Source organism: Lotus japonicus, chromosome 6, assembly GCF_012489685.1.
Source record: "Lotus japonicus ecotype B-129 chromosome 6, LjGifu_v1.2".
NCBI lineage: Eukaryota > Viridiplantae > Streptophyta > Magnoliopsida > Fabales > Fabaceae > Lotus > Lotus japonicus.
In genome coordinates, this window is record NC_080046.1 from 56545180 (window position 1) to 56557725 (window position 12546).

At 36.8% G+C, this 12546-nt stretch overlaps 3 protein-coding genes across 3 annotated transcripts; 1 reads left to right on the top strand and 2 right to left on the bottom strand.

Annotated features, from left to right (window-relative positions):
* Nucleotides 1–517: 517 nt before the first annotated feature.
* Nucleotides 518–3139, top strand: LOC130722957 (uncharacterized). The gene is made up of 7 exons (XM_057573854.1): nucleotides 518–928; nucleotides 1016–1093; nucleotides 1220–1264; nucleotides 1376–1420; nucleotides 1544–1595; nucleotides 2108–2204; nucleotides 2583–3139. Exons 1-7 carry the CDS (start codon nucleotides 548–550, stop codon nucleotides 2746–2748), a joined length of 864 nt encoding a protein of 287 aa, XP_057429837.1. The 5' UTR covers nucleotides 518–547; the 3' UTR covers nucleotides 2749–3139.
* A 238-nt stretch (nucleotides 3140–3377) lies between these two features.
* On the bottom strand, nucleotides 3378–5981 carry LOC130722958 (uncharacterized RNA-binding protein C1827.05c). The gene is made up of 8 exons (XM_057573855.1): nucleotides 5809–5981; nucleotides 5613–5727; nucleotides 5469–5524; nucleotides 5016–5063; nucleotides 4815–4912; nucleotides 4102–4171; nucleotides 3914–4024; nucleotides 3378–3819 (listed from the first exon to the last, which is right to left on the bottom strand). Exons 1-8 carry the CDS (start codon nucleotides 5893–5895, stop codon nucleotides 3772–3774), a joined length of 633 nt encoding a protein of 210 aa, XP_057429838.1. The 5' UTR covers nucleotides 5896–5981; the 3' UTR covers nucleotides 3378–3771.
* A 1067-nt stretch (nucleotides 5982–7048) lies between these two features.
* Nucleotides 7049–11898, bottom strand: LOC130723426 (uncharacterized). Its single transcript, XM_057574471.1, has 7 exons — nucleotides 11279–11898; nucleotides 10927–11124; nucleotides 9508–9780; nucleotides 9214–9316; nucleotides 8607–8725; nucleotides 8250–8426; nucleotides 7049–8051 (listed from the first exon to the last, which is right to left on the bottom strand). The coding sequence occupies exons 1-7, from the start codon at nucleotides 11576–11578 to the stop codon at nucleotides 7293–7295; spliced, it is 1929 nt and encodes a 642-aa protein (XP_057430454.1). The 5' UTR covers nucleotides 11579–11898; the 3' UTR covers nucleotides 7049–7292.
* Nucleotides 11899–12546: the final 648 nt, after the last annotated feature.

Sequence of the window (12546 nt, forward strand, 5' to 3'; positions counted from 1 at the left end):
AAATTAATTAAGAGTCATTAAACCATAAAATGAAAAACTCCATTCTTTGATTAATGGGCTAAAAACTGAAATACGTAATTGGGCTTTTACAATTGAGGTCCAAAATAATTAGGAGGTGACACTTGTCATGTAAAGAGGGGGGTGGTGGAGAGTGGGTCTTGGAGTGCCAAGTCATGGACGTGGGGCTCACAACCTTCCTCTTTTCTAAAGTATATAGATTAACAGTATATTTTATGTTTTTTTCCTTGCCACGTCAGATAAGTAAACTCAGTCATCATGCCAATTCATCACTCGCCGGAGTTCCGGCGAGGACCTGCTCCATACTTATTGCAAACGAGAGGACCCAGATTTGCAAATTTTCCGGTGGGGGACTAATTTCAGACGACGAGACAAAGATAAGGACAAAGTAGACGATTAACCCTTTTAAATATTAATATAGTTGTTGAAATGAAGAAATAAAAATGGTTTATTGAAAAATATAGTAATATCAAATACATTAGCTACCAATAAAGTGAAAACAAGTGGCAGTTCAAACTTGCAGCTTGCTATGAGCATCACCACCACTTCCTTAACTTTTCAACTCACACTCCCTCCCCGTCTCACATTCGGCGCGTCACACCAACGCGCCGCCCTCTCAACTCCACTCCCTTCACTCTCCAAAACACAGCGACCCTTTCTCTCCTCCGCCATGTCCTCTCCTCCGACCGTCACCGAACTCATCGACGAATCACACTTCTCCTCTCTCCTCTCTCCCGACGGTTACATCTCCATCTGCGGCTTCGGCTCTCTCCTCTCCGAGAGAAGCGCAAGAAGCACTTTCCCCGATTTGCTCAATTTCAGAACCGCCAGGTTGAACCATTTCCGCCGCGTCTTCGCTCACGTCGCTCCCGTTTTCTTCGAACGCGGCATTGCCAAACCTGAAACCATGGTGGTTCCTTCTTCTCTTCTTATCCTCACTCCTTAAGCTTTTTGAATTCTCACTGTTTTTACTGTGTGTTGATGAAAACGTTGTTAGGAGATTTCAAGTTTGAGTGTGGAACCGTGTGATGGAGAAACACTTGTAGTAACAGTGTTTGAGATTGGAAAATCAGAGGTATACTATTGACTGAGTAGTTCAATTCAATGCTTGCTTGCTTTGATTGATTTGTGTAACTGGGGTTTTGACTTTTTGTTGACTGAGCATTGGAGCTAACTTTTATAGGGTTGAATTTGTTTTCAGATTCCAGATTATATCAAGAGGGAGGTCGAGTTTCGGTTTCTTGCTGTAAGTAGGAAGATGTAGATTTTGATTTTGATTATTGCTGCTTTTAGATGTGTTGATTGTTTTCTGCTGTTTTTAGATGTGGTGTGATATGTTCAATTCTTTGTATCTTAGGTTGTTCCTGAAACGCTTGATGGCAAGCCTTTTGAGTTCCCGGCGGTATGTGATGATTATTAGTTATTGTTGTAGAAAAGTATGATTCACTGTGTTTATGACATCCTAAGGAAGAATGGTTTTGTTTAATTAGCTGAGGATTCTTTTGATGTGTCAAAATGTTTGCAGGTCCTTTGTGCTCGTTATAGTGATGAGGAGTTTTTCAAGATTCGATGTAAAGGTAATTCATCATTAGCATTATACTTATTCAGGACATGGGGTTTGTATTGTTTTGGAAACATGAAATGCTGGTATTCATCCAACTTCTCGTGTTAGTTCACTTAGTTGATGTATATACTTGCACCTCAATCTATCTGACTACAGAAACTGATCAGCAAATAGCTAACTACTGTATTTTGAGCTAAATATGTAAGCATGGAAATCTCCTGATTAACCTAAAATATAACATGTATTTTTTTATGAAGGGTTAACATGTTCTCCAATAATTATTTACATTCCTCGCTTATAAAAAAAATTTATTTAAATTCCTCAATATTTCCCAACTTTCTGTCTAGACAGAAATATGAAATGGTTGATGATAGCACCCTCCCATCATTGCACTGGAGGTGATTACTGTTTTATGTAATATGTAAAATATCATTGTGGAAGTCTGTTTATGCACACCCTTTGTCATGCTTAGATCATCTTGTCTTATTTTTTCATTTATCCACGCTTACATATGATTCCATTCAGGAGACAAGGAAATTTATTTTCAACAATATGGACGGTGGAATATTGATAAAATTTGGAGAGATGATGTCTTACCTTGCCGTGTTTATCTTCGACACTGGTAAGCACTTTTTAGATGAAAGTTTTGATGTTTATCTTCGACACTGGTAAATGCACTAAGCACTTTTTGGATGCAAATTTTGATTTGGAGGGAGGTAGTTCAAACTTATCATACTTCATCTAGATTTCTGGTTAACTATTTTTTCCTGGTCGCATGGTCCTTGCTGTCAGTTAAAGAATACAAAATATGCAACTGACAGAAAATAGTTCCTTCTTAGATGACAATTCTGATTTTGTTACACATTCATGGGCTACATTGCTCCTTTCTAGTTTCTGCATTCTTTTTTGTTTTCTTGAGGGACTTCTTGCAATTTCCCTCTTAACTGAGTCTTGTGTTGGATTCATTGTAAATTAACAGGAATTATGAATTTTTTTGTAGTGTACTGGCTGCAAAGAATCTTGATGACACAGCCTACAACAACTTTCTGGATCACACTTACCTTGCTGACCGTAAAACAACCATCCGCGAGTACTTGGCAACAACAGGATCTGGCATCATGGAAGAGGAGCCCCCTAAGTCCGTCAAGTACCGCTATGGTGGTTGATAGTTCTAACAGTCAGTTTTTACTGCTTCAGATATGTCAACATCAAAGGATCCAAGATGGACTGAACACTGATAGTTCAATAAAAAAACATAAGCTTGCTTTAATAATACATTCATGCTGTTCAGTCTTCTGATTTGCTGAAAGTTATGAATATCAAGCTTAAGAATAGCATGCAACAGAACACAAACCAGAGCATATGTAGAGCTTTCTTTGTTAAAAAGTTACATTCATCTCTGATGTTAACTGTATCATTAGTATAGTACCTGAATAATGTTTTGAATGTAAATTTTAAGCATCACGCATAACATGTTTAACACTGTTCTAGGGTGGATAAATGGCAGAATTTGTAAAACTAATTCCCTTGGATTAACGAATGATTGGTTTGCTGCTATCATATTGTCTTCACCATCTCACCATTTGTCATGTTCATTTAAGTACTTCTTGCTATACTTAATTCAAAAATTGACCCTGAACATAATTTGTCAACAAGACATTGTTTGGCCTGGCCATATTTGCAAGTCGACACACTTTGAACTCAGTTTGCTAATTAGCCACATTAGGATCCATTCCTTTTTGTATTTTTGGTCGAAAGGATCCAAATCCAAGAAACATAAGTGAACAATCTAAAATTTGGTCAAACTATTGGGAATTTCATTTTAAATAAATAATACACTTTAGGCGATAACTGCAATAAACACTGATGAATATACGAAGTGGATAATACTTCTATAAATGTTCATCAGAATAGAAGGTTTCGGAAGACTCAAAATTGGAAGCTCTTGCCCTTGCAAGTCATTGCTAGTACTTCATCCTAAAACAACAGTCTCTCTAGTGTCGCTCACAACATGGTAGAACATCAGCTTTCGAACACATCTAAGAGAAGGTAACAAAACGCGCTATCTATAAACTCAGGACACTCTAGAATCATCAGCTTTCATGATACATTTAGCATGCACACAACTGGTGGGAACACAACATAAGCCGAGGTGAAGAGGCCTCCCTTTCACAAAGGGTTATACCTACTCAGTCTTCAAACTTTAATTTCTTTGGAGCTGGCTGGATGTTACCCACCTGCAACAACAATTACACAACATGAGAATGAAATTGAAGATTTGGACTTTAAAACACTAAAGCAACCATATATTGGTATAGGCAAAAAACTCACAATCTCAGGGCATTCATAATCAATGCCAGCTTCCTCTATCTTCTTACGACGTTTTTTATCACGACTCACAATCTTTTCAACTAACTTTCTGTGCTCTTCCAATGTTCTTTCCTGAAAATGAACAAAACAAGCTTTCGTTTATACTGAGAATCAGACTGATATACTATCTTCTTCATTGATCAAGATACCTTGTCATGTTGCTCTCGCTGAATTTCGACAGAGTCCAATGGCTTGTAACGGTAATTGAACCCTCTCCATCTGGAAGGAAAAACTCCCATATCATGTAACGCTCTTGAAGATATCCAGAACACAAAACAAACTCTTTCACAGAACTCAAAGACAAATTTAAATTTAGTCTGCAATTTTACAGGCTTTGATACAAAGGAGGGAAAGATGATTGGGAGTCCTGCTCTTTTTTGGGGCAAGTGGGGTATTTGGTTAAAAGCCAATGCAAGTCTTTTTATCCAGTTATTATTTGACGTACAATTTGGGTTATGATAGTTTTCCTACATACTAGGGTTTCTGCTCATTGAATTTTTTCAAGAGGGTCTCTATTTGATTGTTTTTGGTGAGGGGAGGTTAGAATAATCATGTTGAGAAGCCTGCAATCATCATGACCAAACTAATAGGCCTGCAATCCTACAACTAGATAATATCATCTTTCTATGGAACCAAACTCAAAAATTAAAGAATTTATGAACATCCAGATGGGCCCGTGTGCTAGTTTTTTGTCTTTTCTTTGATTCTAGTCATTTCCACCCCTCCCCGGTCATTTTAGCGAATTCTACTACTTTTCTCTTTACAAAGACCTTTACAGAATAAAAAAGTCTAACATTAAGGAAACATATGAATATATGATGAAACCCTAAAATAAATACCGAAAAAGGAATTAATAACTTACAAGTTTGGATGAACCTGCTCTGGAGGCATCACATGAACCTGGAGAAGGTGCGCAAATAGTAGATAATTGTGCATAGTATCAGCTACAATTTTTGCTACCTACAAAGTGAAAAAAACACCAGCACAAAGAAAGAGAAGTTTAAACCAAAGATCATAGCCACAAGTCAGAATACAGAAACCGGCCAGAGGAAACAACAACTACCTCAGCAGATTCAAATTCTATGAACCCAAAATGTCTTGATTTTCCAGTCTGTTAAACATCAACCAATAGATATCATCAATATCAATCATCAGTGAAAAGGATAATTAAACAGAAAACACACAAGGTTAAATGCATGTATTTAACTGAAACAAGTAACATGGCTCAGAAGCCAGACATCCATCCAAAAGAACCAATCAAAACAAAAACCCTTAAACCTAAACATCGCTCCACACCGAGCAGAGGAACTAATAACTATTAACATCATGTCTGAACATTTTTTCATTTTGAAACTTCAAATTCTTCAAATTAGGAGAATACACACACAATAATGAAATATTCAACACAAATAACCATTACCTAGATAAAAGTAAAGCATGCCAAACATAAAGATTAAGCTGACACAAGAGTAAGCAAACATAACAGATACAAACAAAACAAGTTCATGAACCAAACCTTTTTGTTTCTGGCAATTCTCAACCTCTTGATGGTTCCAAATTGTCCAAAATAACCTACAATTAGCAAACAATTATAAACACATATTCCATGCAAACAAATTCAAATTTGAGGAACAACAAAACACATGTAAAGTGAACAAACCTTCAATCTCCTTCTCATAGAACCCATGTGGGATCCGACCGACATACAAGACGGTGCCTTTATTCTCCAACGGTGTCTGCACGGGAAGTTTCCGAGCAGGACCACCTTCCAAGGGCTTCAGAAAACGCGAAACAAAGATTAGGAACAAATAAAACCACCATTGACGAGAGAGAACGAGCTATGAACATTGACATACCAAAAAATCAGGACCATCAGAGGGTTTAGCAGCAGTGACCCTTTTCAAACTCTTCTGCATCGCTTTCTTTGCCTTCTTCCCTCCCATCTTACTGTGTCGAAACCCTAATTTTTTGCAGAAATTTGTGAATAGAAGGAGTGAGGCAAAGAGCAAGAGACTGCAACTTGTGTCGTCGTTGTGTTGAAGTAGGAATTAGAGTTTGAAGTTTATGGGTTATGGGCTTAATGGGTTATGGGCTTAATGGGCTTCCAATTTAATGTACTATTTTGTTGTAATTTAGACTTTTTAAAAAAAAGAAGTGTTAGATGATCGATAACTAGAGTATAATTTTCATATGTAACAAAAAATAATAATTAAATTGAGTATTTTTTTTGCAACAGGAGGAAATTAATTAATTAATTAAATTGACTATAATTATTATTTATGTGCAATCTATTAGTGTTGAAGATTTTTTTTATTAAAATATCTTCCATAGGAAACAATTCTGCGGAACACATCTACATTATGGCGTGGCTAACTCTCCTAGCGGAGGTTTTTTCCATCCACTAGACTCAAATACTAGATATTGCTTTAGGGGAAACAACATGTTCCACTTGTCGAAGATAAATCAACTATAGATTTATATTAAAAAATTGTAGGTTTATACTTATATGTTTATATAAAAAATAAAAATTGCTCTTTATGCTGAACTTTTGAGTATCAAGCATGACCTTCTCTTAGCTTAAGAGTTGGGTTATCGACTTGTTGTTTATGAGAGCAACTTGTTGGATTTGCCCCCTTGTTGTCGCATATGGGAGCTTTGTTGATGAAAATTGCTGATATTTCTACTCGTTTGTGGCGTGTTTCCTTCTAACATGTTTGGCGAGAGATTAGCACGTGTGTTGACAAGCTTGCTTCGTTGTGTTTGTGCTCTCAATTTACTCACTGAAACCGGTCCTTGCCCCTACAGAGGTGAGTCCTTTTCTTGCTTCTTATTTGTTTTTCGTAATTTCATAGAAAAAATACTTCTGATTTGATTTTAGTATATTTTATGTTGTAATTTAAATATTAAATTACATTTGGAAAATTATTAGTGAAAAATGCATATTGTAACCAATGGTTCATGCGCAATACAAACTGTTGTTAACATCTTACATATCACATGGTGATGCATGATTACATAGATATACACATTAATATTTATGCTTTACTAAATTCATGATTAGAATGTGAAATAAAAAGATTACGAGCTCATGAAAACTTTACATAAAAGAATTCATCTATACAAAATTTATTAATATTTAAATTACAACATAAAAGAGTTTAATGGATATGCACTGTCAGTGTAAAACTGTTTTACACTGACAACCAATCACAACATGCCATATAAGTGAAATAATATCTTTCATCTTAAATTTTAATTAAAACAAGAATATATTTGCTGATGTGACGGAATTCAATTGGGCGACTGTGTAAACAAAGTTTACACTGACAGTGTATACCCATTAAATTCTTATAGTATTACAGCTACTATCTTTCTCTAGTTCTCGGATTAATAGTTCCATCATCTTCTTATACATTGGCATGTAATGATCATTTATCATCGTTCTTGAAAGCCAGAGCTTGCTGTACAACTCTCTAGGTGTTTCATATAAGCAGACATGTTCCTCTACAGGAGGATTATCAGAATCTGAATTTGAATCATCAGACGAAGAAGGTACAGAAACAATATGCATGATTCTTCCTGGGGGATAAAATCGATGATTGTCCAAGTTCTCAGTTGTTGTGATTGAATCACTGCATTCTGCAGCATCAACAAGCTGATTCTCTTCTTCAGTAATCTCTTTTGCTGCTGCAGCTTCTTCTTCCTGAGCATGAATGTTTATGGTACTTTCCTGTTTTTGAAGCTCTTTCTCCAACTCATACCATAGCTGCCCTTCTGTTATGTCATCTACAGTGGATGTGGTAACGTCTTGGTTAGCAGGAATGAGCTGTTCCTCTTCATCTGTGTCGTCATGGCCAGATCCTCCACTTGAGGAACTATGTTCGTCCTTAAGCAGAGAATCACTTACTGTCTCTTCGGTCAAAAGAGATTTCGTACACGTATCAGCTATTATTAGAGAAGTTTCGCTTAAGACTTCTGTTTTAGAATTTGGCGATGAACTAACATTTCGGCGGCGTGCACTCATGCAAGACCATGATGACAACGATGATCGAGTTCTGACAACAGCTTCAGCAACACTTTGTGCACGTTTCATCACAACCTGCAAGTATATAAAGAAGGACCTTCATGAGATCAAAGATGCACTATATACTGTAAATCCTAGAACAAAATTAAAACTAGTCATGTAAGTGTCAAGATCAATGGAGATGAATGTCTAATTAAATAATATCCCAAAGAACATTATGTGCTGTATGCTGTGAATGATAAGTAGAGATCACGGAGCTGAAGTTGAAGCTACCTGAGTGCCACTGGTTACTGGCCTCAAAATAGCACCAGCACCAGCAACCCTAGCTTTTGCGCTGGATATAGATGGTAGGCGAGATCCAAGTGCAGTTGCTGAGCGGTATACAACATTTAGGACCCTTGTCTGTTCAACCTGGTCCCGTAAATCATTTAACCAAGACGATGCAGTGACCTGATGAAAACCAATTTGAGTAAGAAACAGGTAAAATTACATCACAAATCAAGTGGGGTGTCTATTGCCACGCTTATTTAATTAACACGGGACAGTGCCAAACCGCAAATTAATGAAGTGATGAAAATCAACATTAATGTTGGCCAAAACAATCTCAAGTAAGAGGTAAAGCTAGAGCACCTCAGATCGGAGATCATCAATTGAGGAAGTTGAGAATGTGGGCACTAAGTCAGAACCATTTATGATGGTAGTGATAAAGTGCTTTCCCGATTCTGCTAACTCCCATGTCATACACGCAGCTGCAAACATGACAATTATGATACAAGTAATTAGCAACAGCAATACAATGTCATAAAGCAAATCCAGCAAGAAAAATAATCAAACAGAATCATGGACAAATCCAAAACAAACAAATATCATAGGATGAATTCCATTCATTGCTCATCTCTTTAGTGTTCATTTGAAAAACGCAACTATACACCTTACTTAAACTTTATGATTATGAGACCAAAATAGGCATTATTGCAACTAAGTGTTAAAACTGTAACAGAAAATCATTACTTTTGTCATCAAACAAATACAGATTTTCTAAACTACATAGATAGTACACCTCACGCTTTATAGTAATAAAGTCAATTGAGATCTATATCAAAACTGAGGAAAACCCAGTGAACTTGCCCAGTTAATCAAGATCTTGAAGTAGAGTTCAAATAATACAAAAAATAATGAATTATCTAGTTACTCAATTGAATACAAACTTTATATATAAAGTAGTATAGCTGCATACCTGGGGCAAATGTGACACAAGTGCTTGAAGAGAACTCTTTCTGCTCTCTAAGAATATATGTTAATAGTGCAGCAGTACCACCACCAAGTGAGTGCCCAACAATCTATGGAAAGATCAAAATAACTACTCTTTAGTAAGCACACTTATATGGGCTTGTTACCCATGTATATGATAGTCACATGATAAAATAAAAGAAAAATACAATTTTAAAATGAAAAAATAAATTATGAAAGAAAATGGGTGAAAGTGACGCACCCCTATACTAATCATCCAAACAGAATATTAGAGAAATACCTTGACTTTGAAGTCTGGACATTCACCAAGAGCCTTAAGTAGGGTAGGAGTGCAGAGCTTTGCAATCCAACGAGCAGCAGCAACCATACCGCAGTGTGCATACCCTAAAACCAAGTTGCTTATCCCACCATCAGTTAAAACCGAATGGTGAAAGGGCACAACAGCACCAGTTGCAGCTGTCAGCGTGTCTTTAATGCTGTGAGTACCCCGGATCAATAGAAGTAAACATTTTGACTGTTCATCACGTATTATTGTGAAAGCAGGCTTCAGAAGCTGCAAACATATGCCATACCATATAATCAAATTGCAGAAAAAAATGAACAAAAAAATCAGAAATACTTTAGCAGTTGAAAGTAAGATAGGAACAAAAGGTAAGGAAATAGAAAATACATGCTTTTCCAAGAAAAAATAGGACAGGTTTTGCAAGATTTAATGAACAGCCCAGGTTATTATATGATAGAGAATTCATAACATCTCAGTTGTGCACAATATAAGAGTACCCTCATGCCTTTTTTTAACATTAACAGCATGTCTCTGATTGCTTGAACAGATTAGTCTACACTCAACGAACATTCCAGACTTATCTCAATATTGACAGCTCAGTGAACGGGGTAGCGAGAAAAATTAGTTTCACCAAAGGTAGTTGAAAATTGAAATAGGGTAAGATAAACGTAACATTTTCTGACAGAAAAAAAAAAACAGGGTAGCCATGTTTTATACACACTTTAACCTCTTGTGGGTTCAAATTTTGTTAAAATACATGTTGTATTTATTTAATATAAAACTCAGATCACTTTTTTATGCAAGGCATACCCACTTACACTACAAAACATGAGTTTTACATGATGTCAAAGACCAAGGGATCATGAAAAAATTAGTGGTCAAACTCAAAATTAAAACCAGGGGTCACTTTCAAATTGCCATATAGTGCAAGGAGTCCTGAAGCACAGTTCCCTCTTATCTCTCAGAGACAATGGAGCTTTCCATTTCACCAGTGTTAGGAACATATACCGCTAAATCTAGGGACAAAGCTGAAGAGCGACATGCAAGAGCACTCCGTGTCATATAAAACTAATACAAGGATATACATTTTCATAGGATTGACATGTTAGACCTGAACAAAAATAATGTTTTTGTGGTATTAATAATGGTCTTCAGTTTCTTTTTCTTTCTTTTCAAATACAGACAGAATCAAGACAATGACCTTAGGATTCAATCCATTGGCATTTTCTTATGAACGGCGGTAAGAATGAGTCCATGTTCCCTAAACACATCTAGGTGGCTGAGTCTGAACCTCTGTTTGTTTGTGATTGTATGTATGATTTGTCTTACTCCTCTCCACCCCTCACCCCCCAAAACATAAAAAATTATCTAAATAAAGAGCATAGAGACATAAGAGTGAATAAGGACAAAGCATACCGCAGCTTTAGGCTTCTGCAAGAGCACATCATCCAGGGTTAATCCAGCAGAATCCAAAAACACAGGAAATGGCTTCTTAGAGAAAAGCATGCACAGTGTCAACAGCCTCAATAACTCATATAACTCCACAATTATTTCATCCCCTTTGAGTTGTACACAATCACTCCCAGCATACACACTAGCAACTTGCAAATTACCCTGCAAATTCACACACACAGACACAAAACACCTATCACTTCCAAACATTCAAATTCTACCAATAACTTCAGAAAACCTCACACCATTCAACAACCCCAGAAACACAAAAACTGAAGTTACAGTGAAATTGAGCAGAATTTTTTCAGAAACTCACCTGCTTCCTCATGAAGTAGTTGATCCCAAACGCCAAATCACCAATAGGCCACTTCCCAAGCGTCTCAGAGTACGTGAACCTCAACGTCTCCGACAACGTAACGATCGATTCAAGCAGCGTCGCCGGCGCCTGAGCCGGCCGCCGTGAGATCCTCCTCCGGCGAAGCGATCTACTCGATTTCGACAAATCATCATCGCCGGAGTGATCCTCATCCTCCACCTCCTTCCTGGCGAGCCTCCGGCTCACGTAGTACAGCATCACCGCCGCTCCGGCCGCCGTCGCCATTGTCCCCGCCGCCATCCCGATATCGGGGACCCACCACCGGAAAACGCGTCAAGAAATCGAAAAAAACCACCAAAAGAATGATTGAATGAACGAAACGAGAGCGAATTGAATAATGGGTAAGAGGGAAATGAAATGGGGTTTGGAAAAAGATAATAAATTTGGGGTTTTAAGGTTGAAATCGGAAACTTTGTAGAGAGGTTGAAGAAGAGAGAGCGTGGTGGTGTTGTGGTTTTGCTTTCTGGGGGAGGTTGGTTATAGAAGCTTGGTCTACTCTCAAATGACTATAATGCCCTTGATTGTTTGATGGTTTGGGGATTGTGATAGGGGTGGATTGGGGAGAATAGAGGATTATGTATGATGAGTGAGAGAGTGGGCACGTTTGGGAGGATGAACATGGATTAACAAGTAAAGAATTTATTTGTTTAACAGGATTTAGGGGAAAAGGCTTATAAGTTTGTCGCATCTTGAATTTCACATAAAGTACTTCTATCTAATCTTATATATATCTTAATTATTATTAATGTTGGAGATTAATTTGCTTTATAACAACTTCTTAAGTGGTTTCAAAAAAGAACTTCTTAAGTTAGTTCATAATTTGTTGCTTAGCTTAGATGTATTTTAAAACTACAAAAGAGGTTTGTTTGTATTGTAAACTGAGATGGAGAAAATGTGAGGTAAGTTTTATAGAAGTAAGTAGTTTGTCTACCTTTCAGTTTTCTTCAAATGAGGAAAGAAACAAGCTCCAAGAGTTTTATTTTTTTCAATCTTTATTTTTTGTCATTTAATCCTTAAAGATATAAAAATTGTGCACTTTTAGTCCGTCAAAACACCTTAGTAGGAGAGTAAAATCCAATTATTTCATTAAATGTAGGAAATGAAAAATTAAAAGATCAATTTCATAAAATATCACACATTCATAAAGTGTTTTAACTTTTGATTCAATCATACCTCATTCTTATTGGCTTGGATAGCCTAAATGGTAC

Excerpts from the sequence above, each read along its gene's own strand:
- LOC130722957 (XM_057573854.1), top strand. The coding sequence starts at position 548 with ATGAGCATCACCACCACTTCCTTAACTTTTCAACTCACACTCCCTCCC. Across the intron at positions 929-1,015 it reads TTGCCAAACCTGAAACCATG|GAGATTTCAAGTTTGAGTGT; the intron begins GTGGTTCCTTCT and ends AAACGTTGTTAG. Across the intron at positions 2,205-2,582 it reads CGTGTTTATCTTCGACACTG|TGTACTGGCTGCAAAGAATC; the intron begins GTAAGCACTTTT and ends ATTTTTTTGTAG.
- LOC130722958 (XM_057573855.1), bottom strand. The coding sequence starts at position 5,895 with ATGGGAGGGAAGAAGGCAAAGAAAGCGATGCAGAAGAGTTTGAAAAGG. Across the intron at positions 4,172-4,814 it reads GAGCAGGTTCATCCAAACTT|ATGGAGAGGGTTCAATTACC; the intron begins GTAAGTTATTAA and ends TTTTCCTTCCAG. Across the intron at positions 3,820-3,913 it reads ATTATGAATGCCCTGAGATT|GTGGGTAACATCCAGCCAGC; the intron begins GTGAGTTTTTTG and ends TTGTTGTTGCAG.
- LOC130723426 (XM_057574471.1), bottom strand. The coding sequence starts at position 11,578 with ATGGCGGCGGGGACAATGGCGACGGCGGCCGGAGCGGCGGTGATGCTG. Across the intron at positions 11,125-11,278 it reads ACTACTTCATGAGGAAGCAG|GGTAATTTGCAAGTTGCTAG; the intron begins GTGAGTTTCTGA and ends GTGAATTTGCAG. Across the intron at positions 8,052-8,249 it reads CAGTAACCAGTGGCACTCAG|GTTGTGATGAAACGTGCACA; the intron begins GTAGCTTCAACT and ends ATATACTTGCAG.